General features: G+C 39.5%; 1 protein-coding gene across 6 annotated transcripts in view; it reads left to right on the top strand.

The window, feature by feature from the left end:
- Nucleotides 1-230: 230 nt before the first annotated feature.
- SS18 (SS18 subunit of BAF chromatin remodeling complex) overlaps nt 231-25159 on the top strand; it is a 38620-nt gene continuing 13691 nt past the window's right edge. For 3 of the 6 annotated variants that reach the window (XM_035563994.2, XM_035563991.2, XM_035563990.2), the window contains exons 1-5: nt 249-374; nt 2171-2247; nt 3451-3535; nt 16294-16447; nt 21679-21900. In XM_035563994.2, the coding sequence (XP_035419887.1) occupies nt 306-374; nt 2171-2247; nt 3451-3535; nt 16294-16447; nt 21679-21900 (607 nt within the window). In that variant the 5' untranslated portion in view covers nt 249-305. Of the gene's footprint in view, nt 375-2170; nt 2248-3450; nt 3536-16293; nt 16448-21678; nt 21901-25159 lie in introns of all 6 variants that reach the window. The other 3 variants (XM_035563992.1, XM_035563998.1, XM_035563995.1) reach the window with 3 other exon arrangements.

The raw sequence follows: 25159 nt of genomic DNA, 5'->3' as shown, positions 1-25159 counted from the left end.
TAGGGAGACTTGGGACGGAACGTACCATCGGCGCGGCGGGGGAGGGGGATCCGGGCAGGCGGCGTGACTCGGAGCGGTAGCGTTCAACCAGCACACCGCCGGCTAAACCTCCCGCTGCTTTATTAAAGCTCTCTGAGCTGACCGCGGCCGCTCCACGTCCCCTCCTCCCTGCCTCAAAGTGCGGGCAGCCCCCTCTCCTTCCACCCCCCCCCCCCCGTCGGGCCGGGGATGGCCCGTCCCGCAGGCGCGGGGCGCCCTGAGGGGCGGGGGCGGGCTGGGGCCCTCCTGCCAGCGGCGCCGCCGCCATGTCGGTGGCCTTCGCGGCCCCCCGGCAGCGGGGCAAGGGCGAGATCACGCCGGCGGCCATCCAGAAGGTGAGCGGGGGGGGGGGGGGGGGAAGCTCCTCGTTTATAGTGGCGGGCTCCTCGTGAGGGGGCTGTAACGGCTGCTGGCGGGGCGTGAGGGTGTCAGCAAGGGGGGTGTGGGGAGCAGCGCCTGCTGGGGGAGGCCTCCGCCTGGCAGGGCTCGGTGCAGAGGGAACGGCTCGGTCGCAGTTGGATGGAGCGCTCCTCGCAGTCCCCTGTGGGGTACAGCTGTATCCCTCCGTCTTCGCTTTCCTCCCGGCCCTCTTCTTTCTGTTTTTCCCTCCCGCGCAGAGGTCCGGCTTACTTGGCAGCAGCGCGGAGTGCCGCCCCCAAGCTGGCAGCTGGAAGGTCTGCCTGCACCTGCCTCCTTCCTCTGGGAGGCGGGAGGCCTTCTGAGCAGAGCCTCGGTTCAAGCTCTTCCTCACAAGCGCGCTCTGTATCAGGCTGTGGTATAAGAGATGTTACGCCCTTTACCGCCATTTTTTTCTAGTGAAAATGGTCACTGTTTTTCTTATACAACTCGGTGCCGGCGCGTGTGAAGGGATACGTGAAGCCTGTTGGTGTAGGACTGTGTTCATGATCCTCTTAAGAGTGTACAAGTATACTTCTGCCTAACTTCTGGAGTTCAGAAACTCGGGATATTGCAGTTCTGTCTGCCTTTCCTGCTAAAAGCCGGTGTTTCCAGGTCCAGCAATTTCAGGCAAGAACAGTTGCTCACTGATTATTCCAGTCTGGTGTGGTGAATTTCTGGTTTGAATTTATGAAGTCTTGGCTGGTTGGCTTATTCTTACCTGGGTGTAAGTCCTGAGTGGACTGCATAAGGTTTCTGACCTTCGTAGTAAGGATGGATTAGTTGAAAGGAAAAAAAGTGTCAGGCCTTACTTCTTTTTTTCATAGGACTTGTGTAGGTTGGATTCCAAGGGAAATGGAGGTGATGGAGTCATGAGCCTTCTGGCTAATATCTTGAAGATGATTAGACCCTGTTAGTTTTGTGAAACTCACTAGCTGGGTAGGGGAAAGAGATCTGAACGATCTTTCCACTGAGATGAAGCAAAGGAAAAAAAAATCAATGTAAAATTTTCCATTTTGTAGTAATTTTTCCCCTTTAGCTGAGTAGGCATGGGTAACTTGTCTGGTAGCTCAGGTTAGCCGTGGTTCTACTGCCTCTTGTCTTTTTGTAGGAAACCAGGAGATCTGCAATTTCCATGGTTTTAGGACCTTTTTTTTTTTTTGGCCAGAGAAGTAATTCACATATGTTTATATTCCTGGATACGTCTGTAGTCTTACGTGTCTATTGTGCCAGTTAAGCTGTGTTTTATAAGAATTCCGTACAAGAGATTCTTAATGTTCCAGTGCATTTCCATGAAACAAGTTCTGTGGCAAGCTCAGTTCCTATCAATAACCATTTCAATGCCATTTATAACTAAATTTGTGGACAGCTGTGGGCTTTGGGGGGGGGGGGGAACCCAACTTGGGGCATACACTTTTAAGAAAATTCCTTGGTAGAGGTTAAATGAAGAAACTGAAAACTTCCTGTGAACTTCTTGTAGATCAAGTACAGGTAGTTGAATGGGGAACTTGACAAATGTAACAGTGACTTAAAACCCTTAAACTGTAAGCCCTAAAACTAAGGGGGAAGGTTAACAGTGTGTTGTGTAAGTAATTGGTTAAAGTGGAGCTTTCTGGAATGCTAACTTTTTTTCTTAATGAAAAAAAAAGCTCTGAGAAGAGTAGCAAGGTTCAAATTTATCTTCAGTTTCCCATGAAGAATGTTAAACTTAATTCACACTTCTTTATCGTTTCAGATGTTGGATGAAAATAACCACCTTATTCAGTGCATAATGGACTATCAGAACAAAGGAAAGACATCTGAATGCTCTCAGTAAGATATTAATCCAAATCCTGTGGACAGGATAAATTTGCATCTAGATCACTGTTGTTGATTTGTTTAGCTCACGATGAAGGAAAAGTGTGCTGGGAGGAATAGAAGAGTATTGCTGCAGATACTGCACTTTATTTTTTTGCTGTATGGCTATCGCTTCTGTCAATTAAATGTTGCAAACTGATTACTGCAAGTTGATAGTATGATGATGCTTATGAAAACAGGGGCTGTATAACTGAGATAATCTCCTGTATCATAATTAAGCTTTGGGAAGGAGGTACTCTTGCCTAAGAACAAACAAGACTTATCTTAAAAGTCTGGCTTGCTGAAATATCCCCTGCAGATCTGTCGTCTAGTGGGGTTTCTGTAGAGTGATCAGGGAGACAGCTGCGGAAGGAGGGAATTATTTTCCCATTACTTGGATAAATATTCCATCATGTGATGACAGGCGGAGTATCACAGTATGGCTCTTGAGGCCCTTCTTAAGAGAACTGGTAGTCTGGGGGGAAGATGGGGTTGTGCGTGGTAGGTATTTTGGCTTTAAGGGAATGCTTTTGTTGATACGAGTAGGATGTAGCACAGTTACTATATTAAGCTGCATGCAAGTGTGTAGCTGCGTATTTGTACTCTGTTCGTGCTTTCAAAGCTATTCTTGTGACTGTGGGCTAGATGCTGATACTCCGGAATGTGGTTTGGTAGCAAAAAAAAAAAAAAAAAAAAAATTCCACAGCAAACTTCCAAAGCTCAGGGTCCTGATGAAATGTTTGTGCTGTTCTTGGTCGTGATTCATATTAACGTGATACCTTGCATCTGGGGACAGAGAAAAAGAAGGTCCCTTTCCCTAGTGTTTCTGATTGAGATTACACCAAACAGCCACGCTTATACTCTAGCTGTCTCCTGGTGACTTAGTTTGAGGCAGGAAGTGAAACAGTTGAGAACAGTATCGCCATGTTTTAGACTTGCACTAGCAAGACAGGAGCTGTAGAGAACAGGCACAGATTTGGCAGAAAATCTGGGAAAGGTGGGGCAACAGGGAAGTGCAGGGCAAGGGTGTAGATTCCTGATACTGGTACCCTTGTAAGTCTCTTTAATTTTGCTTTTCATAAGTAGCTTTCTCGACATGCATAGAGTTGAAGTAAATGAAGTAACATTGTCTTCCTGACTTAATGCCTTTTTTGCTTTGTTTTTTTTTTTTTTTGGTAGGTACCAGCAGATGCTGCATACGAACTTGGTTTACCTAGCCACTATAGCTGACTCCAACCAGAACATGCAGTCTCTACTACCAGCAGTAAGTACAAAATGGTGTAAAAATGAGGGAAGAGGTTTTACTCGGGATACTGGGGTGGGTAAGAAAAGGAATTTGAGGTACTGATCAAACATTTAGCCTGCAGTTTACTGTACAGTGAATATAAGCTGCAGTGTCTCTTCGTGCCATGTTTGGAGTCTGATGTTCTCACTGCTTTGGTCGAGCTCACGATCTGACTGGTTTAGCTGAAGACTGATGTTCTGGGATTAAACGTGTAAAGACTAGCTAATAAGGCAAGCCAGAGAACCTGTGTGTACTGCACTTTCTCACCTGGGAGTTTTCCTCGTGTGTCTCTTTGTCACCTCGCATAACAGTACTGTTTTTCCCCCCTGCTACTTTAGGGAAAGGTTGGGAGTTTGGGGGATTTTTCACTCTTGTTTTTTGCTGAAATATCATGCATTCTTCAGCTTCCATGGAGCAAGGTGGTTGGGTAAACGTCTGTTTGCAGAATTCTAGGGAAGTCTCTTAAATTCTTTTTCTTAAATTCTTTGTTTCTCTCCTTTATCTGATAGTGACCTTTTTATGGTAGATAGCGGTAATATGTAAGAAATAAGGTCACGCAGACTTACCTTGAGAACCTGCATAGCTTTACAAACGAAACGTTTGCTGGATTTGCCTTTTGTTTCATCTACAGTTTCTCTGAATCTGTATTTCTGAACTTGTGTTTCATAACATACCACCAATTTTCCCCTCCTTTCCATTGTTTATGGAATGGTAAGGAAAGATAACAAACATGAAAATAGCTTGCTATCTTTTTTGTGTGTGTGTTAATCAGAAAGCTTGGGGAGTTCATTGTGAGTAACACGAGGAAGTTCTTTGTTTTTTTGGTAATAAGACTTTTCTTGAATTAATATAGTCTTGATTCATTTCTGTAATATGAAGCTAAAAAGAACGTCTATAAAACAGCCATTCCTAGATACTAGTTCTCACCAACTGAAATTGAATTACTTTTTCTTTGGTCTCTGGAGGAGTGTTCTCCAATCATTGCTACTAGCGAAGCATCTTTTCAAGTTGGTACCTAGAGGACTATAGAAACCAGTGCTTCATTACGTCCAACCTGTTGTGCCTGCAGAGGCTTCTCTTTTTATAAATCCAAGCTTGTAGCTGTGGAGGAAGGGAAAGAAACCTTTAAGAGGGTTGTGCATTACTCAGCTAATATGTTTTTCGGAGGCTTAATTCATATCCTGGTTCTGATGACAACTGGAAATGAATTTGACCTTATTGTAGTCCCTGGTGCAGAGCCCTGTTCTTACAGTTGAATGTGGTGACATTCTCTTAAGAAAAAAATGAAGATAGGGCTGGGAAAGACTCTTGCAGATCAGGACTGAAATACGTTTCTGATCTTGAATGTGAGGTATATTCTATACTAGTGACAAAATAGTTTTTTTCTTCTTCGGATTACTGGGTGGGGGATACAAATGCAGCTCCCTAGTTTTCCTTCTAAGATAAAATGCAAAATGAAATTTAGATGTTCAGTCTCACTGAAGTGTAAATGCACTGACCTACCAAGTCAAATCTTTGAAAATCTGCCTGAGATGTGGTAACTTAATCAGATGAGTGTGACTTCTAGCTGAGGTATTTGGAAAATCATTCTTTACAGTTGCTATCTTCCCAATGAATTTTAGCCAGAGAAATTTGGGATCACGCAAGCTACTGCTTTTCTCAATATAGGAAACTGCTTCAGACTTGCTTCATTCGTTATCCACTTCAGACCTGAGGAAGATTAAGCTGACTTTGAAGTCACTTGTCACATGCTGCTGTGCCAGCAGTTGAACAGTTGTACTAAATTCAAGGGTTGTGGCTGGCAACAGTGAAATGTGGAGCAAGATACTGGGTGTGGAAACACCTATTTTTTTTAATAGTAGAATACATAAACTTTATGTGGGAAGCTACTGCAATGGTAGTAACGAGAGGGCTGGAGTCTGGATAACTTCTAAAGTTGACAGTATCCAGTCTATTCATACCTGGAAGATTGTTCTCCAGTAAAATATACTTCTTGTTTAAATTTTATCTTGTTTTCATTTTAATCAAATAAATAACACTCTCAGGAATTTTCAGAACTTAAATATTGCTTTCTGTAAAATATCTTCTGTGACAAAACTAAATTGAAAACAGGATGCTGCCGTTAAGATAGCATTTTCACTGAGCAAAATACATAAATGGTCAGGTTCATGGAGATTTTTAATAAGTGGGTCCGAGTCATTTTGGCTTATAACTTAATTTTATCCTCTCACAGTAGTCCTTAGACTTAACAGTTCATATTTTTGGGGGAAAATGTTTGTACTATACTCTTTTTCACACTTTGTCTGTTATTCAAGGTAGATGTTGCTTCCTTCCTGTCTTTTGTGTTGGACTCAAGTTGGATCTTAAAAATTTTAAAAAGGCAGCTTCTGTGCCCCTGGTCCACGTGTGTCAGAATGCACTATTGTAATCAGGCGACTGCACATCCTTTCCAAAGTGAGTTTGATATTGCCTGTGGGAAACAAGACAAGTCTTAAACTAATCAAAAGTGTAGTGAACCAACTGTGTTGTGCAGAGAAATGCTTTGATGAAGGGCTTGGAGGTGAGGAAGAGGTGAAACTGAAGTAGGTGTTGCAGGCTGTGGGTGAACAGATCTAGAAAGACTCGCAGCTCCAATGTCACAACAAAGTTCTTGTTGTCTTTTTATGCACTGTAAATGTTGAATATTATATTTAGGCTCGTGGTAAGAGGCCTTGACATCAGAAGACAAAGGCAATGTGAAGTTCATCTCCTGACCAGTCTCAGCAGTGTGAACAGCACCGTTGCTAAGGGTGGGGCTATTTTGGCCCGTCTTCCGAACAGGACGGGAGCAGTGGCTAAGCCTGCAGTTGATGCAACTTTCGGTGCCTCTTAATGAGTTATGACGTTTTCTTGGACAGCAGTGGAAAGTCTATTTACTGTCACCATATAGGGTCAGCTTCCCGAAAAGGGTTTGTATAATTGAGGAACTCAACACACGTGTTTGATTTGCATTTGTCTGGTTTTAAGGGAGGCAACAGCAAAATACCAGTCTCCTTCAACTGTAGAGAACGAAGATGCAGTTAAAGGTGGTTACTGGGACTTCCAAGACCAACCCCCAAAAAAGTAGTGTGCGTAGAAGCAGTATGCACACATAACATGTGTGTGTTCCTAACTATGTGGGATCTCAAACTGCAAAGTAGGCATCTTGTCTTCCCCAACTTTTAATTCTTAAGCTTTCCTGAGAGAAAGCTTTACTGATGGTAAAAACTTATTGCCAACTATTGAATGAAAACAACCTGATTTCCTCAGGCCTTCTATCTTCCCCATGCAGCTTCTTTTTACCAAGTATTTATAAGAAAACAACTCATGGCCGTCAGGTTACTGGAAGAAACAGAGGGAAGTTTTTGTACTGCACTTGAATGTGTTCTTTTTGGCATTTTTATAATGGGCAAATATGGAAGCTTGCAGGAATTACATGATAGGGAAGGTTTTTTCTTCTTAAACACAGAAAAACTTATTCTTCAGACTTTCTCATGCAATGCTGCTTGCCTTCTGCCAGTATGTGGAGCACTTGATTTCAGTGTGTATTTCAAGAATGATGAAGATAAAGGGTTATGATTATTATTCACTTCTATAACATACTAACGATCTTATAAAAAGTGCCAATTTATTCCACCAGCAAGCTAAATTCTGTATGTGAAGTGACTTGAAAGAAAACTCATTGAGTTTCAGAAAGATGTATGCATTAATTAAATTATTTTTCTTTTTAATACCCTTTCCAATATTATGAAACAGAAGTTATTGAAGTGGCTTTTCTTGAGAATTTTCTTTAAGTACAACTTTTTACAGGACTTGCGTCATCCCTTCATCTATATTCCTCACAGTCTAGCATCTTGTCACAGAGTCCATGTCATTATAGTTACAAAACACTTATAATATACAGTGGTGATGGGTGTTTATAAAAACCAAATGTCTACAAAAAATGAAATATTGGTTACTTCCAAAGAACCTGAATCAAGAGGTAAAAATCATTACATCATCTTAAAAGTACTTTAGTACTTTTCAAATGGGCACTGTTCAGTCTGTGCTTCTAATGTACTTGTGACATGATTAGCTTATAGAAACAATTTTGTGTCTTAGGAACTGAAGAATGTGCTTTGCTTTTTTTTAGTCCTTCATTCTGAATATAAATTTGTTTAAAATATGCTAATTGGGAAAAAAACGACAACACCCAGCAAATCCAACTATGACTCAGTTTCAATAACGTAAAATAAAATTTGCAAATACCTTATTCTTACCCAGAATGAGGAATCCTAAATTAATGAAGTTCATGTCTGATTGCATACTACTACATACTAAATGCTTGATAAAGTCTGGTCTCTGTGATACTACAGTGGAAAATCCGTTAGTGGTATCTTCTTTCCTTATGATCACAGTTGGCATCAGTCTTTGAACCTCTGGCTTAATTCTTTATGTAGTGAAGAGTAGGGTAAGTGTTAATAACGTTATTTGTAAAACAGATGGAGAAAGCAGTATGGTATACTGTTCTGGATTAGCCTTTCAGGACACAAGTCCATGCCAAACTCAAGTTCAAGCGTAAACTGAACTGATAAAGAATGGCGTAAAAGAAAGTTTGAATGTTTCCTGCCATAAGGCAAGCGAGCTCTTAGTCAGGAGTGGAATGTGAATTTTGAAGAATAATTGCTCTGATTAAAGGTTTGATAAACAGTTTTCAAAAACTAATAATTTCTAGAACACTTTTTGAAAGGCAAACACTCAATAGGAGGTGATGACAGGAGCACAAAACAAGGTAATGTTCCTGAGAAAAGGAGGAATGGTGTTGGCATTCATATCCACCATGTTATGCAGGTGTACTCCAAGGAGGATTTCTGTCACTGTCAGCAATTGTGCTCTTTAAAACAAGAAATTTGGATACTTCATTTTAATGTGGAGCTTCATGTTAGAGTAACTTCAACAGAAGAGCAATTTTCCAGCTGTTCTTTGAATGAGGGGCAAGTGGAGCAGCTCTGGGATAGGTAAAAGAAATTACGCTTTGTGTTCCTGTACTGTTACTCGAACTTATGAAGCTAATGCAAATCCTTAATTGATAAAAGGTAACCTATTTGTCTGCAGTCTCTCCAAAGAATATTATTTCTTACGTTAGATCTTCCTTCAATTCTTTTTTCACTCTTTTTTTGTTTGCTATGTTTTGTGCATCAGAGTCATAAGGGGTAAGGCTCCATCAGTAACACTGTCTCTAGTACACAGCTCTTCCTTAGCAACAAAGAGCCTGAGAAACATGGGACATTATGTTCATTTTGTAGTACCACAGTTCTAATAATTTAACATTAACACTGTGTTTGAGTGATCTCAGAGTCTAAACACTTCTAATGAAATGGTAAAGAAGATTTTTCCTGAAGTTGTACGGTTCTGTTAGAGATGAGATGTAATTATTTCTGTCAGTTCTTAGGTATGACTAGTGACCAGTCCTAAAAGCAGTGCATCATGGTGGAGCTGTGTAAGTCCTTACAGAGAGGTATAGTGTGTCTGTATCAATTAATTCTTTGCTCTATGGGCAGCACGTGATCTGCTGTATCTGTTTCCTTTGCTTGAGGCTTCGGGTGCTATTTGAATTGACCTCTGGATGAACACTGATTGCCTACACATTCATCTTATGTAAAAACGTGGTTATGGCATATTAACCAAATGAACTAGTTTTACAAATAACTAGTCAGATTTTGTTTGTTTATTTACTTATTTTAAGCAGAGCATGGAAAAAGGCATCTGTCACCATGAAATGGAGAAACTTCCCTTTACTAGAAGGAGATCTTGTAAAACTGTCAATAATACAAGTTTTTTAGAAAACTTAAGGGCAAAACAACTAATTTCCTTTTAATATAGGGTTCGTGAGTTGCTACTTACCTAGTTTTTCGCTGAGTCTTTGTCACAACACCAGTACTTACATTGCTTTGTATCTTTTGGGGCTAGTAGAGTCATCCTGCTTTAGCGAAAGTGAATTAGATATGATGCATTTTAAAAAGAATTTTCAGATTGCGGACCCTCAGGTTACCCATGTGTGTTGTAATCTTGTAATAAAAATTGCTTTTCCAGGTTGATTGTTTTGCTCCAGAGAGGCTTTTAAATGTCGGAAAGAAGTTTGGCTGTTTGACAGATTTTCCCATTGCCTTCCCCTGGTTAAGCTGACATAACCAGTGCTGTTCTCTCATCAGCTGCAGTTCTGCTGTTTGATGTTTTACTATTGCTGTACGACGAACCAATCTGGAGAATCAGTCCAGGTTAATTAGGGGCAAAGGTGGATATTCTCATTCTGGGTTAGTTCAGATTAACTGCAGGGCTGTTTAAATGGCTCTGTTGGTAAGACTGAAAGGGAAACGGTGAGCAGCTGCAGGGAGCTGCCTAAGCCAGCACTTCGACTAAAAGAAATTCTTACCAGAATGTGGGATTTTGAGATGTTACCATGTAAGGGGTGAATTCATAGACCGCTAGTGTACTGCACGTGAAACAGGAGGATAACTCCAACTTCTGTTAAGCTACTTTGCCTCTGTTGCTAAGCAAGTGTGTCCACATGGGGAGCTAGTGCACTGTACGCAAGGAACTATTTACGTTGCCTGCTAACTTCTGAAGCTGTTTTAGAAATCACTAAAAGCAAACAGCCAATTTGATTAAGGATTATGCTCCAAAATGTAATTCTTCTGTACTTGAAGATGTGATTTGCCTCTCTCCAGTACAGTGTCTGTACAGTACGTGTCTGTTTCAGCCTTAGACAGTTTGCCGAGAGCAGTACCAGGCGCTGTGGTGGCATCAATGCCATTTGTACAGATACCAGTCCTTTTGACTGTACCATTTTGCTGTTTCCCCAATGAAATGTACCTCAGCTTCTGCAGGATTCTTTGTGCCTTAATTGAGTTTGCTTAAGGCCTTCTGGCTGGAATAGAGGTGGAATTCTTCTACGAGGTTATTGAATGCAAGCAAAACCTGTAAATATTGGACCAGATATGAAAGCATCTTAAAAGCCAAAGAGGCAGGATATAAATGGCTGTGGAATAGAAAGCTCCTGCTTTTTTTTGAAGGCTGATATAAACTGTGTTTTATGGAGCTATAGAGGATCTTTAATTTGTCTAGTTCCTATAGCTGAGGGTTCCCTGACCTAATGCCCACAGTTAACTTATTCCTAGTCTCTCACAACGAAATCTGAATGTGTACCAGATCATTTAACTTGATTTAAATAATTCCTAGTTGTATTGAGAGTTAAGAGTTCTGTGTGATTACTTTAAGTAAGAGAAGAGCTATTGCTATGGAGACATTAAGTAATTTAGGGTTAAATTTTTCTGTTTCTTAAAATGGTGTTAAGGAATATTTGTATAGTGAGATACTTTTGTGAAGTCATTTGTACAGCTTGAAACAACTAAAGATTCCAATTTCCTCTTTGAGTAAAATGCTTAATTACTGTGTCACAAAATACTGTAACATTTTGTTCAGATATCAAGTCAAGATTTTTTTCTGATTATTGAAGGTAGTGATGTAAATCAAGACCTAGGAACTGGTTGTCACTGTAAAATCAGAATTCTTTACAGCCGGTGTCACAACTGATACTTCGATAATGATAGCATAAATTACATTTGTAATTAACATAGGTACATTAATTGGTAGACACCATTGAAAATGTTTTTCACACAGAAATCCCTTCTCCCTGAGTATTACTGAGAATTTATATAGGTGGTTCATTTTTTTTCATTTAAGATGCTCTCAGTACAAGGTACCCCGCACCTGGTAAAGAAGAGTCACAACCCAATTACGTATATCTTGGTGCTTTCAAATCTCAGAAATGTATCCCTTTATGATCTTATTTCCCACTCTGACACCTCAGTAAGTGCTCTGCAGGTGCCATCACCATCTATCAACAGGGTACTGTTCTCTGAGACTGGGACAGGTGCTGTGATATTAGCAATGTGATATTCGCAGGGCAAGATACCTCCTGGGATGGGATATTTTGCTTTGTAGAACAAGGTATTTGAGAACTGAAAATAAAAATGACCGAATAAATTCTGAGATAGGGCTTCTCTTAGAAAGATTAGAAGACTTTTATGCTTGTACTGCATGTAGTTTTTAATTGTTATGCTAAGACAATTTCAAGAAAATTGTATTTGTGGTAGTCTACTTTAAGTATCTTTTGTTATATGTATTGATTAGCGGTACTTTGTTTTAGTGTGCTGAACAATATTTCTTGTATTTTACATTTTTACTGCTTTAAGAATGTTGAGTACTGAGTTGGTATTCCGCCTCAGTTTCTATAACCATAAATTTTCCATAAACAAATCTTTCAACCTGCTATCGATGGTAAGAAAAATCTGATAATTTGACAGAGGGCAGGGAAGAGATGATAGATAAAAGTTCCAGATGTACAGTTCCCCAATAACAGATTTTTATTGTTTGCTGTCTTGCATTTGATCTACTTTATAGCTTATTCTTACAAGTTTATGATTTCAAATAACTTTTGGGATTTGTAGGATTTTGCTGAAAATTGTCAGTTAAAATCTAATGTTTATTTTTCTTGTCTCAGTTTTTTTATTAATTTATAATTGCAGGCAAATTTCATTCTTTATCTAGTTTGGCTTACCAGAATTAGGCAAAATAGTTTATTTTTTTTCAAGCTCTGATAAATTTTAAATGCTTGTAGCAGCAATAAATTGTAATCTGTGTGTTTGGGGAAGTGAGCCAAAAAGTAGTGTTTAGCAAGTGAAGCCATGTCTAACGCTACCTTACTTCTAATTCTTTAATGTGCTTTTTATAATAGTAAAATATTTCAAATTTTCTACTTAATAACTGGAATAAAATTAGTGGAGATTTTAACTTCGATTCCTTTCTGTCACTTAGCCAGCAAAAAAAGGGAAGTAGCCTTTCCTTTGGTTCTGTAAACCCGCCTACATGTGGATGTAATCTCATCCGGATGGCTGAGTGTATAGGATTCATGTTGGGTCACCTTGCTTTCACAAACTGTGTGGGTCTTCTTTCTTCCTTTTTAACTTTTTAAAAAAATATTTGGCTTTTGAATATTATGTGGTCATTTTGTACTTTAAAAGGTCTTCATTGTGCCTAGTGCATATTACCTGGACAATCAATTTCCTTAACTTTTGTAAAGAACAAAAAAAAGGCTAAATGACCCAAGTTTATACTTTTTTAATTAAAGGTGATTTCAAAGACGTTTATTACCTCTAGAAGCATGGAATAACTATGAGAGAAACAGGAAAATTGCCATTTTAAAATATTTTCCCTTGTTTTCTTCTGGGTGTAGCCAGTAGAAAAATGCTCTGGCGGAATTTCACTGGGGAATAATTATATCTGCAGCAGACACTTCTTTTTAATTACTATTGGGTAATGATTGGTTTATGACCCTGACATAAAGGCTTATAACATGCTTAAAAATATTCTATATAATGTAACTCTGTTTCTATTGCATATATGTATGTGTAATTATTTCCAAATCCTATTTAAACCTTGCTCTCATGTCTTGTGTTGATGAATTCCTCAGGTTTATGTGATTTATATGGTGTCTTATATGTTTAATGTTATTCCTCAATTTATTGACTGTTCTCCTGGGGTTTTCTTTGTTGTTAAAGCATAAATTGGATGATCTACTTTTTCTGTGGATCATACATTAAATTGTATTTCTGTCATATCCTTTTACGTTCATTTCCTTTCTATGTTTAAAAAAAATTGTCCTTTTTGACTTGTTTTGCGTAAAAGGCATTCAGAGTCTTTAATCACTGGTTGCCTGTCTTTGGAGTCCTTCTGCTTTTATAGTATCTTTTTGTGATTGCTTTCCCCAAACCAAACATATACCACGGCATTTTATTTCTTGTGTTGTGTGCCTCACTGTTATATCAAGCGCTGCAGACTTGTAGCTTGGAGAACAGGGTTCACAGTCTGAGAGCCTTGTGATTCCCGGAATCAATCCTGCTGCTTAAAAAAAGGGTACAGTGTTTGCTACCTTCTAGTTTTCTTATGGGATAGTTTATATTAATGAAAGATTACATTTATTAGCAGCTTGGACCTTTTTCTTAACATTATTCTCAAGGCTCTCAAATGGATTCGCACAGGTCTTTTGGCCCTTTCCATATCCAGAAACTCCTTTTGCTAAATTATCTGGTAGTATCTTTTTGGGTGCTTTTATTAGTCTCGCTACTCTCAGTTCCCTGTTGGTTTGAAGTCTTTTACAGGTTTTTGCACCTACTGGGATTTTAAAAATCCTTAATGGTTGTCGCTTGTTTTTTCCCCTTGTCCTTGAGCATTTGTTCTTTGAACACTTTTTGATCCCTGCAGCATCCATCTTAGTATTTTAACAATAGTTGACCTCAAGTTAGAATAGATTTCAGAGTTGGATTATATTGTTTTGTCTCAAATAACCTTTGGAGGTTTTTAGTCCATCTTTCTATGCGTAAGGGCATGCATGTGTCTATGCAGTAGCACTTGCAGAATAACTACAACCTAGCTATGAGCTAATTTTTTTCAGTACTTTATTTTTCATTATCAACATGTTTTATGAACGTTAGATTTAGTTACGATTTATAATTGGAATCTTAAGAAGTTCATCTTATTTTTGACAAGTGCTAACGGGACATGCTAGCATTCAGCTTGGATGCTTTTTTGGCTTTGATCTGTTTGCTAGTACTGGGCTGTTGTTACTCCCTGAGCTCCAGCTCCTCATGCAGAAACACCAAGTATTGGTTTTATTGGTATGCCAAACAATACTTTGTAAATAAAATCTAAGAAGTTTTTGTTCTCATTTGTTTCTCTGTATGTTGGTTTTACATATTTGTTAGATGCAAAGGTAGGATGATAGTGGACTTCTAAAGGTGAAGGAAAGGAAAACTTAGCTGATGTGGCCTTACTCATCCCTTCTGCTGCTCACTAGTGGAGGAAGATGAAGCAAAATGGAGCTGCATTTCACTTACACTGTTCACAGCTGCCTTTCACTTCTACCTTCTTCACTTTCTGCTGCTTCTATTATAGGTTGAGGAAGAAGCTTGCTTATGAAAGGTCGTTCTCCTCATTGTGGAGGAGTGGAAGGAATTTAATAAGAGAAGTCATCTACTTCCATTTTTCTTCATCTCCTTCCTTCCTCCTTCTGAGAAAAAGCCTTTTACTAATTTCTTGAGGTATTTTTAAGACTAGTGCTGGGAAAATAATACCTGCTTGAGGTGTCTGAAGGAATGTTGAGAGAGAATAAACCAGTACTGCTCCCTCCTCCCCTCTCCCCAAGAAGTGAATACATGTCTCTATTGCACATGTGTTTTAGAACCATCAAATATCCTGAGTTGGGAGGGACCCCAAGGACCATCAAGTCCAACTCCTGGCTCCACACAGGACCACCCAAAAATTAGACCATGTGTCTGAGCATTGTCCAAACACTTCTTGAGCTCCAGCAGGCTCAGTGCCATGACTGCTTCCCTGGGGAGCCTGTCCCAGTGCCCGACCACCCTCTGGGTGTAAAACCTTTCCCTAACACCCAGCCTGACCCTCCCCTGTCCCAGCTCCATGCCGTTCCCTTGGGTCCTGTCGCTGTTCCCAGAGAGCAGAGCTCAGCGCCTGCCCCTCCTGCTTAGTACTCCTGCTGCACCTGTGTTACACGTTGCTGTTAAAAGCCTTGTAATGAGGAGGGGTAGTGGTAAGGGGAGCTCCTCTAGACAAGAATGTAGTTCACCCCCTCTGTTCTTTCTATTAAGAGAATTTCTGAAAAATACACCCACCCCTGTCTCATAGGAAGGGCTTTTGCATGAATAGTTACGGCTTTGTAGGCAGGGTCCTCAAAAGCCAGAAACCCATGCTTTCTCTTTTACAGAGATTATTTTTATTCCCCTGAAAGCGTTTGGCTAAGATTCGTGAGGAGACTACCGTGCTCTCGCAGGAGTTTTTAATAGGAAAATGAAGCTGGCTACTGGCCGTTCCTTTGCCTCCTTCCATTGCCGAGCGTAGAACCTAATAGCAAATTCCCCCTTGTATTTGTTGTTTTTCTTGCTCTCCCTCTTTGAACTCTCAAGGTTATTCAGTTATTTTCCTCACAATTTCATTAGGAAATTTGCCAAAAACATCCTTTCTAGGCAGCTGTCTCTGGACCTTTGGAGGCCAGCACTAATGTGCTTCCAGTCTGTAGGGGGTGTTTGGCACAAAATTATGAACTAGGCCTTCGGTGCTTCAGGGGAGAGAGGAGAGATCTCAAACATTTTACCACACCCAGGTGCAAATTTCTGCTGGTCTACGAGTGTTTAGAGGCTTTCATCTCTTGTTGTACCTGTTTTGTCCTGGTGCAAGGTCTGTTAACAGCAACAAATCAGTGATAGGAGAGGATTGTGACAGAGGAGTTATTTTTCTGTTGAACAAACGTTGCCTTGAAGGAAAGCTTTTGTGTGGGAGGGAGTAATTCTGGCGATCTTGAACTGTTCAGGTATAATTTTTTAATGAGGCATTGATCTGTGTTTTTTTAATTCTGAAGCAATGCTCGAAGGTGCTGTAGCGCTGTCTGCCTGTAATACCTCATGTAAAATTGATAGAAATATTAAATGTTTGGCGAAAATTAATACCGAGTTAAGCGTGTCGGAAAAAAGCCAGAACCGCTTTCCCATGCCTCCTTTTCGTCCGCTGCCTAACAATATAGGCAACCAAGCGCCGTGCCGTATGTACGTATAATATATTTGTCAGACTAACTGCTTCCCGTGTTTGACTAAACTGTCTCCTTTCAGCCACCCACACAGAATATGCCTATGGGTCCAGGAGGGATGAGTCAGAGCGGCCCTCCCCCGCCGCCGCGCTCTCACAACATGTCTTCAGACGGGCTGGTAGGTGGGGGCCCTCCTGCACCACACATGCAGAACCAGATGAACGGCCAGATGCCTGGTAAGTTTTTCTCCTCCAAGACATTAACACCAGCGTCGCTTAGCAACGGGAACGACATGGGGGCTCAGGGGATACTAGATTGTTGATGACAAAACTGCTTTGAATGCCCCCGAGTACGAGCTCTCTTAGAGTTTGTTAGCTACAGAGCTACGTGACCTGTATTCAGTGTTTATCAGGCTGCCCTTGGGCTTTGATGTAGCTGACACACAGCATTCCTCTGATGAACAGAACTGGCTAAATTTAGTCTGTTTGAAACCGTGCAGTACAGCTGGCTTTAGAAGGCTTATTGGGGAAAGGTATTGGCCTGTGGCTGAGCGAATGCAAATCCTTCCATAAAAAGGTGATGTGAAATCGTCACGGCTAAATAATTAGATAATAAAATACATCTTAAAGCGTGAATTTTGGACGTGGGTAAATATTTAAAAATAAAAAGTGAAAAAGATTAGATCACTTCTTTGCAGCAAGTCATACAGTTGCCGCTAATCCTCTGTGTTCTTTATTATTGAAGATGCCTTGAATGGTAAGGGATTTGTAGAGAAATGGCCTCCAGATTATTGTTCTAGGTATAAATTTTGTCGGTTTTTATACCGTCCTATTTTGCAATAAAAAGAAAAGTGCTTGAGAAGTCAAAAACAAAGCAGTGAAACAAGATGGTAAAATTCCACATCGTGCCTACTGGTACTGGCTTTGGAGTAACTACTCCCTCCAGCAATCAGATCAGAAAGAAGGGAGCCCTGGAAAAGCACGCCTCTTTATAGAGAGGCTGTTTTCCAGAATTTCCACTCATAAAGTCAAACTGCCTATTTCGTATGAATTGGCTTCCAACTTAAAATTGCATTCACAGGATTCCTTTTGTTCAGGACTCCTTCATTTTTCTGTATGGAGGAACTTTTCATACAAAAGCTCTTCAGGGTATTGGTCCTTCCAGGGAAGGAATCTGTGGACAAAGGATCTTCGAAAATTCACCTCACAGTGGTCACAAGGATAAGCCCCACAATAATAAACACAGTAAACAACTATGCAAAACTTAAGCTAAAATTGTACTGATTGCTGTAGTCTCTAATTTGTGTTCAAATCTTGATAAAATGAACCTGATAATGACAGCTTTTCTAAGAAGAGTAGCTTAATACAGTCCAGAGGTCTTGTGTAAGAAGCATAGAAAAAGATCTAGAGAAGATGTTAGTTTCATCATACATGTTGGTCATGGTCTGCATTTGTAAGAAAGAGCAATATATACAACTCCCTAAGTAGGGCAGAGATGCTCTGGTTGAGGAGTCCTCTATCCATCAAAGATCCATCAGCTCCCATGGAGAATAGCATTGCTTCTCACAGATCAGTCTCTTTGACCCTCTAGTGTAATCATATTATTGTTATTATAATGATCTTTTCCAAGGAGAAGGATTACTAAGTCACAATGTGAGCATAATGACTTCACTGCAGAGCCACAGGGGAGAAAAAGTCACTCCTTAAACATACATATTTTGTAATTAGATAGAATAAGAAGAGAGTGCTTATGAAGATATGTGAAAGGTAAATAGGTTTGTTTGGGTATTCACCTAGACAGATACTTAAATAGGGTTTCCAACTAAGCTTTAATTTAGCCTTTCTTCCAACATATACCTTTTTCGAATGTCTGTTTCTTCCCTTCTCTGTTTAAGGTTGTCTCTGAGGATGTGAAGATAAACAGCTTAGGATGAGGGCATCTCTAATATCGGGAAGGCATGCTAAAATCATTTTATAGTTACACTCTGGAGAAGGGGAAAGAGGATCATCTTGTTAAGTGGATAGCTGAATAATTTTTCTTAAGTGTTTGTTAGCTTGCTTCTGTGTGAGGCTTTCTTTATTTCATGGACACACATTTGCAATTATTTATTCAATCTGTGCCTTTGCTTTTTCTTTATAGGGCACTTAGTGTAAAATTGCATAGATGCTTTGTCACAGAAGCCAGATACAAAACTTTAAATATCTGAAAAGATGATCTGTCCAAAAGGAGTTAGCTCTCTAGTGTGTGAGTGAAGAGAATCCAGGGTCAACAACCGCAAGTAGACTAGCCTGGAAGAAGTAAAATGTGTGCTCTTAAAAATGCTAGCTAGGGATTTCTGGAAGGCCTTATCCAAGCAGGGGCTTCCACAGGCCTGAGTATTGGTGGAAGGGCTACAGAAGGGCTGTAACTAGACAGCTTCTCTTCAGCTGATCAGAAGAGCTGTCCAGTAACACTCAGTGCATGAGTTGCTAGAAAGTTCTGCCATGGACCTCTCCCTTCACATGAAGGGCAAAGAGTGATTTTTCTCAAGTTTGTGCTGTGGTTAATAGAGTGCCTGAACTACTGTTGAGGCCCTTAATTGCACCCCATGACAGGTGAGTGTCTGTATCCTCTTGCTGGGGAAGACAGTCATGAAGAGCGTTTTTCAAGCTGTAGTGGAATTCAGTGTTATCTGTACCTGTGACAGATGATGGGTTTTACCTTTAAAAAACAAACAAATCTTGTTTGAAGAGTTGCATTCACTGAATCTGTGTGATATCAAGTGTAAGGGCGGTCTGGATTTGGAAGGAGATGATGAATAATGTCACAAATGCAAATGTTGTCACAATGTCACAGATACAAAGGTTGTTTCAAGTGCACATAGGCTGACTTGCAACTTAGTCTCAGGGCTAATATACTGGCCATTAGTGGTTGAGAGGAAAAAGGACTTCCTGTTACAGTTAGGTAAGATTCTTATTCCACTAACTTGAGGATAACACAGAATCTAATTAATACAGCATTTAAAGCAGTTACTTTAATGACAATTCTGCACTTCATGTGTCATTCATATTCCATTCTTCATTTATATAAAAAGAGTAATTATTGTGTCCTTATGCAGAAGAACCTCCTGAAATGTGTTGGCAAACTGTATTCAAAAGTTGTCAGATATGTACATACTATTTTTCATTTGCAAGTGTTTTTTTTCCATACTATGGTATTAGCTTTACCTCTGTCCTTGTCTCTAGCTAACCACTAACAGACTTCCTGCTTTAGATGCCAGAACACGCCCAAGTCTGATATTACCTCTGCCCGCTTGTTGTTATGAGTGCTTTCTCCTGTTTTGGTGCTGCCCTAGCCATGAAGCCTAAACCAGCCCATTAAGGAAACTAGTTTGTGTGTTCAGCAACTTCTTTCTTGTGGTGCTTTGTATCTTCCCCATTTTGCTTCACATATTGCTGGTTTTCAAAAACTTATTCCACTGCATGATTGGTGAGCTCTCTTAATACCTGTTATAGACAACTTTAAAAAACAACCAAAAAATCCCACTTCCAGACCCCAACTTTCTGGTACTAAATCCTGTGTCTTCTTTCCTTTTCTTAGGAAAGAAACTGAGCGAGTAGTCTTCTCACAGTCCTGGTAATATAGTTGCTTGGCACCACAGTCTGGAGATTTCTTCACCTTACCTTTGCTTCAGCACATTAATGATCACATCTTTAGAGATGAGCTCTTTTTTTCTAATTGAACTGTCTCCCTGTTCTCTCTATTACAGGGTTAGACAGTGTTAAATTGAAGCAGGGACAGTACTGGCAACTATACTTCTCTGTCATGGTCATAGTCCTATTCACTGTCTTTTTTTTTCCTGTATTTGTGAAGGATCCGCCTCTGTACAATTCAGCAATCTCTGCTTACCTTGTTTTGCAGGAACAGTGAACTGCACGTATGATACCTTTTATTATCCTTTTCACTTTCCTCAATATAATAAGCTTATCTATTCATTTCAGTGAAGTGTCTTGAAAAGGTCAAGTGGCTAAACATATTCGTAAATGTATTTTCTTTCTTCATGTTGGCTTTTAGTAGCTGTGCTCCTTAATTTGTTACCTTCTGTCATCGTTACCTTTTTATTCTGTGTATTTTTTTGTTTTGTTTACGGGACAGTTGGTATTGCCTCTGTGACCTTGTGTACGACTTTTAGTCTAAGTCCTTATTTTTGCCTTCATTCTGTCGTAGATTAGCCCAGTTATTTCGTTAGCCAGGGCAGAACACAGAAGCTGTTTACATGTGAAGGCAGATGCTTTTTTTGCGTGTGGAGTTGCATAACCAGATCACTATCCTCCTGCAGCTCTAGTGGAATAGTTTATTTTATGTTCTTTTAAATTTCCTGTATTCCTTAACTCTTTATTAATGAGAAAAGCCTGTGGCATGTTTGGCAACAATGGTGTCTTCTTGGTGAACTCTGTATGTGTCAACACTTGCCTTGTTTACAGTTGACCTCCTCTGTCACATACTCTAGTTGTATGTGTCTTCATAAACTCTTTATGTGATGCTTGTCATACGCATAATCCTTGCCTTTCATTTACTTCTCTCACTTCTTGTATTTATATCTAGTCATACCTCTTACTAATTTTACTCCCAATAGCTGTTCACTTCTCCCAGGTGAGGTAATGAGAAAGCGGCTCAGATGGTATTGTAGCACAATGTAATGTTTGTACTTTTTGAAATATCCATTAAGAGTAGATTTAATTCAGAAAACAGTCCAGTTCCAACCTGGGTTTCAGGAAGAGGGGGAATAAACGGTAAAAGCATGTAGTTGGCCTTGTGGGTATACAAACAGGTTGCTCTTCTTTGTGAGCACGAGAAGTGAGCTGATAATTTGTTGGCTGTGCTTCCAGTCATCATCTTCAACCCTAATAATCTGTACATACAATTGCAGAATATTGACTGTAGTTTTTATGTTCAGTGTTAAATGTGACTGACCCTTTTTGTTCTACATGTATTTGTACCATATCAATGTTAACACTGACTTTAGAAAAAATGTTAACTTTCAGAAGTGTCTAGTACACTTCATTTAAACAGAAATGTTACAGTAGTTGTAACAACTAAGCTGCAATAGAGCTACTGAGCTGGCTGTTAAACTGATCTTGTGCTGTTCAGATTGAAATTCTGGGTGTCTTGTGTGAGTACTAAAAGGACTAGTTTTGCATATGATATGAATGTAAGATGAGCTGTATGATAATTTATACCTTTGTTTTAGTAGCTTCAGCTGCTCTGCAAAAGAAAGCATATTGCATGGTAGAACTGCGCTTTGTTGTTAATTATTTTTTAAAAGTTAAAAAGCTGGGGACGTTGTGAGCAAACACTTCTTAGCTCTATTTTAAAGTAATTGTCTTTAATAACTTTTATTTAGTTTTGTGATTGTGTGACAATATTTGCTTGTTGTATAGTGCTTAATGTAGAAACTTTCCCCCTCTCCCCACTTTTCTTTCTGAAGGACCTAACCACATGCCTATGCAAGGACCTGGACCTAACCAACTCAATATGACGAACAGTTCCATGAACATGCCTTCGAGTAGCCATGGGTCGATGGGCGGCTATAATCACTCGGTGCCATCCTCGCAGAGTGTGCCCGTGCAGAATCAGATGACTATGAGCCAGGGGCAGCCGATGGGCAACTACGGTCCCAGACCAAACATGAACATGCAACCAAACCAAGGTAAATGAGGTGCTTGTTTGCTTCCACAAAAAAAGTGTCTCACTCAGAATTTTATTAATTGGTCTTTTTCTTGTAGATTTCCTTCTCTAAATGCACTTGCCCCGTGTTTGTTGGACTCTACATTTCTGTTCTCCGCTGTGCCAGTGACTTTTTATTTGTTTGCAGACATTTAACTGTTTTCAGGTGTTGCGTGAGAATCTGCAATTGCATCTGCTTTCAGGAGTTGTAAATTTGAACTACTGTTTATCTTCCTCAGACTTTACGCTTCTACGTGTAATTATTGCTCGAGTTGATAAAATACATCTCCGTACTCCTCAGTCTCTTGGGTGAATTGAGAAATTAAAGTCAGGTAGCCCTCAGATTTTTGTACCTAATTAATCTTTGTTCTTTGCTGCATGCTGTTTTAGCTTGGAATGTCTGTTAATCTTAAGAAATAAAATTCAGTTCCAGGACCAAATCTGCTACTCCCTACTGTTTTCAGTAGATGTCCTTGTGTATATAGTAAAATTCAAAACTAATTTTGTATCTAGGGTATTTACTTAGCACAAACAGATGATGTATCCTGTCGGCAGTCTGGTCCTTATTGAAGTGCAAGGACATCACAGAATTAAAATATTGTATTAGAGTCACAACAGACCAAATTATTAAATTGCATCTATACTGTCTATTCTTATAAGTGTCCTTTACAAGTCAGCAAGCAGTATTTTCTGCTTAACTGTTAAATCTGTTTCTATGTTGAATCTGGACACACCACTCACTAGAACACACAGTGTAGAATTTTTATGCAAGGCTTCTGCTTATGGCAAAGTTTTGGTTTTGTTTTTCAATCTGTATGAACTTATGCATACTTATTAGCTGAAGAGTATGTCTTGAGTCAAGGTTTTAGTCTTTTTTTTCTGATGCTGTAGAACATAGTGTTTCTCTTTTTTCCAGGCTATCTTTCTGGTCATGGGGGGGAACCTCTAGTGGCATAGTCTTGATAAGTCTTCTGTTGTCCACATAGATAATGGCATTTTTCTTAAAATGTAACAGTAAAGGAAACAAAAGATAGGTACGTAGCAGAGGAAACCATTACAAATATAAATACTTTTGACTCTCTGAACTCACAAGTTATCTATGTATTCCAGGCAATCCACAACAGAGTAACTTTGTAGGCATTGTAGGATGCTTTAGAAAAGCCCTGTGCATGTTCAGTTGAAACTTCTTGGTTGCAGAGAGCAATAAATATGTAGCAGTATGTGTGAGGGAGCCATCAATGAAGTTGCTCCACTGAAAACAACTTACTTTGTATGACTGGCTTACAGTTTAGGACTCGTGATTATTCCATCTCGAAATGGTGTTCTTTACTCTTCCTCATAATATTCCCATGCTGTGTTTTCAGTACTCTGTCAAACTTGAAAATTGTTCGTTAGAAATTAGGCAGAAAGATGCTTAGAAGGTTTCTGTTCTGAACAAGTAATAGTTTCTGAAGTGGCCTTGGGGAATAAAGAATGAAGTGGTATCTAACCAATTTATAGGTTCAAGAACAAGAGTAAAATCTTTTGTAAGAGCAAGAGCTAGTACCATTGTCTGCACATAAGGTCACAGTAAGCTTTCACATTAAGTCCTAATTTTGCCAAATTTTGATCTTTTAGGTTCATATTTTCTTCATCTCAAATGTCTGCTTCAAGGTCGAATATTTTGTGGAAGCTTCACAGAAATGGAGAATCATTTCTGACAGCGGGTTGAAAAATTACATTCTTTAAGATATTTTAGTGTGGCACAAAAACATTAGTAAATAGAGCACTTGATATGTAAATCATAGAACGGTTTGGGTTGGAAGGGACCTTTAAAGATCAGCTAATCCAGCCCCATTGCATTAGAGCAAGGCTTTGAAGCTGGTCCATTATGCCAGTAAGGTGCTGTTTGCTTTTGCTGTTTCAATGAAAATATTGTCCGAAATTAGTCAACTTTCAACAGTCTGTTGGGGTAGGGGATGTCCTTCTAAAGATGTCCATGGTTGTTAGGTATTGGTAGTGAAGATTTTTGACCTAGGAGCATTGCAAGACAGGTTTACCGAATACCGTTCTGCCATTTTCTACTCTTGCTCGTTCCATTTGTTTTGAGATTCCTTAGCAAATTAGTGGAAATGTTTGTGTATCTCTCTCCTCTCCTGTGACTCTGAATGGCAGTTAAGTCTGTGGTAAGTCTGTTGAGACCACGATAGATACAAGTAGGTGGCCAAGATTTCTTAATCAGTAGTGTGTGCTGCCATTCAGAATGGAACAGTTTTCTGAACTTCGGTATTTCTGTCAGGAAACATTTGTGAACCCCTAAGCATGCTTTGTTTCTTTGCCTTGTGAAGAGGTGATCCATATTGAGAATGAGAGATTTTACTATTTCTGTCAGTTAATAACAGCACCAGCTTAATATAATGTTACATATTCTGAAAGATAAGGTCTTAGCATCTCAAGTTGGCTGTTAGATGTTTTTCACCTTGATCTTTCCGTGCGTGGGTTCCCTGTCTGTAAAGGAGTGAGTCGGATGGCGAGGTTATAATGCCATCTGACTTCACAGGAGTGTTGTGAAAGCATATTCATTGCGAGGATTTGGGCATTATACTTATAAGTGCCATAAGAAAGCCCGTGAGTAAATTAATAATTCTGTCCTCATAGCAGTGTTCGAATAGGCATGGCATCTCACATTGAACAGTTAGGGGGAAAAAAAAGTTGAATAGCTTTTCAGTGAATAATATCTACTGCTACTGAATGAGGCCAGGACTTGTAGAAAAAAAGTGTTATTATGTAACAGAAGACACCATAACATGCAAAAAGGTTTGATCTAACTGCTGAGTGTTTTTAACATAACACTTTATGTTCAGCTTCTAGCAAAACATCTTATTGTATATACACTTCCTGAGGTAGATGCTATTGGTAGGAAAAACTTAGAAAGCGCTAATTAAGGATTATAATGCATAGTAACAAAACCCATTGTTGAATTTACTTTTGGTCTACTCCGTAGTCATTATTGATTTGTACTAGTCTATAAAATTCTAGCCAGAGAAGTGTCTTAAATGAGAAGCAAAGTTTTCACAGTATTGTTTGTATATAGTCAGCTTACTTACAAGAAGAATTTCAGTCATTTTGGAATTAAGAAGCAGAATGTTTTAAGTGGAAGATTTTGTGGGTGACCCTCAGCGAAAAAGCTACTGTAGCAGCCTGGAAAAGATAGGAAGCAGCAGGAGCTGATTGAATGTGGAAGAAGCTCTTTTTTTATGGGT

Source organism: Cygnus atratus, chromosome 2 (assembly GCF_013377495.2).
Source record: "Cygnus atratus isolate AKBS03 ecotype Queensland, Australia chromosome 2, CAtr_DNAZoo_HiC_assembly, whole genome shotgun sequence".
NCBI classification, from domain to species: Eukaryota; Metazoa; Chordata; class Aves; order Anseriformes; family Anatidae; genus Cygnus; species Cygnus atratus.
This window is presented reverse-complemented; position numbering and strand designations above follow the sequence as displayed.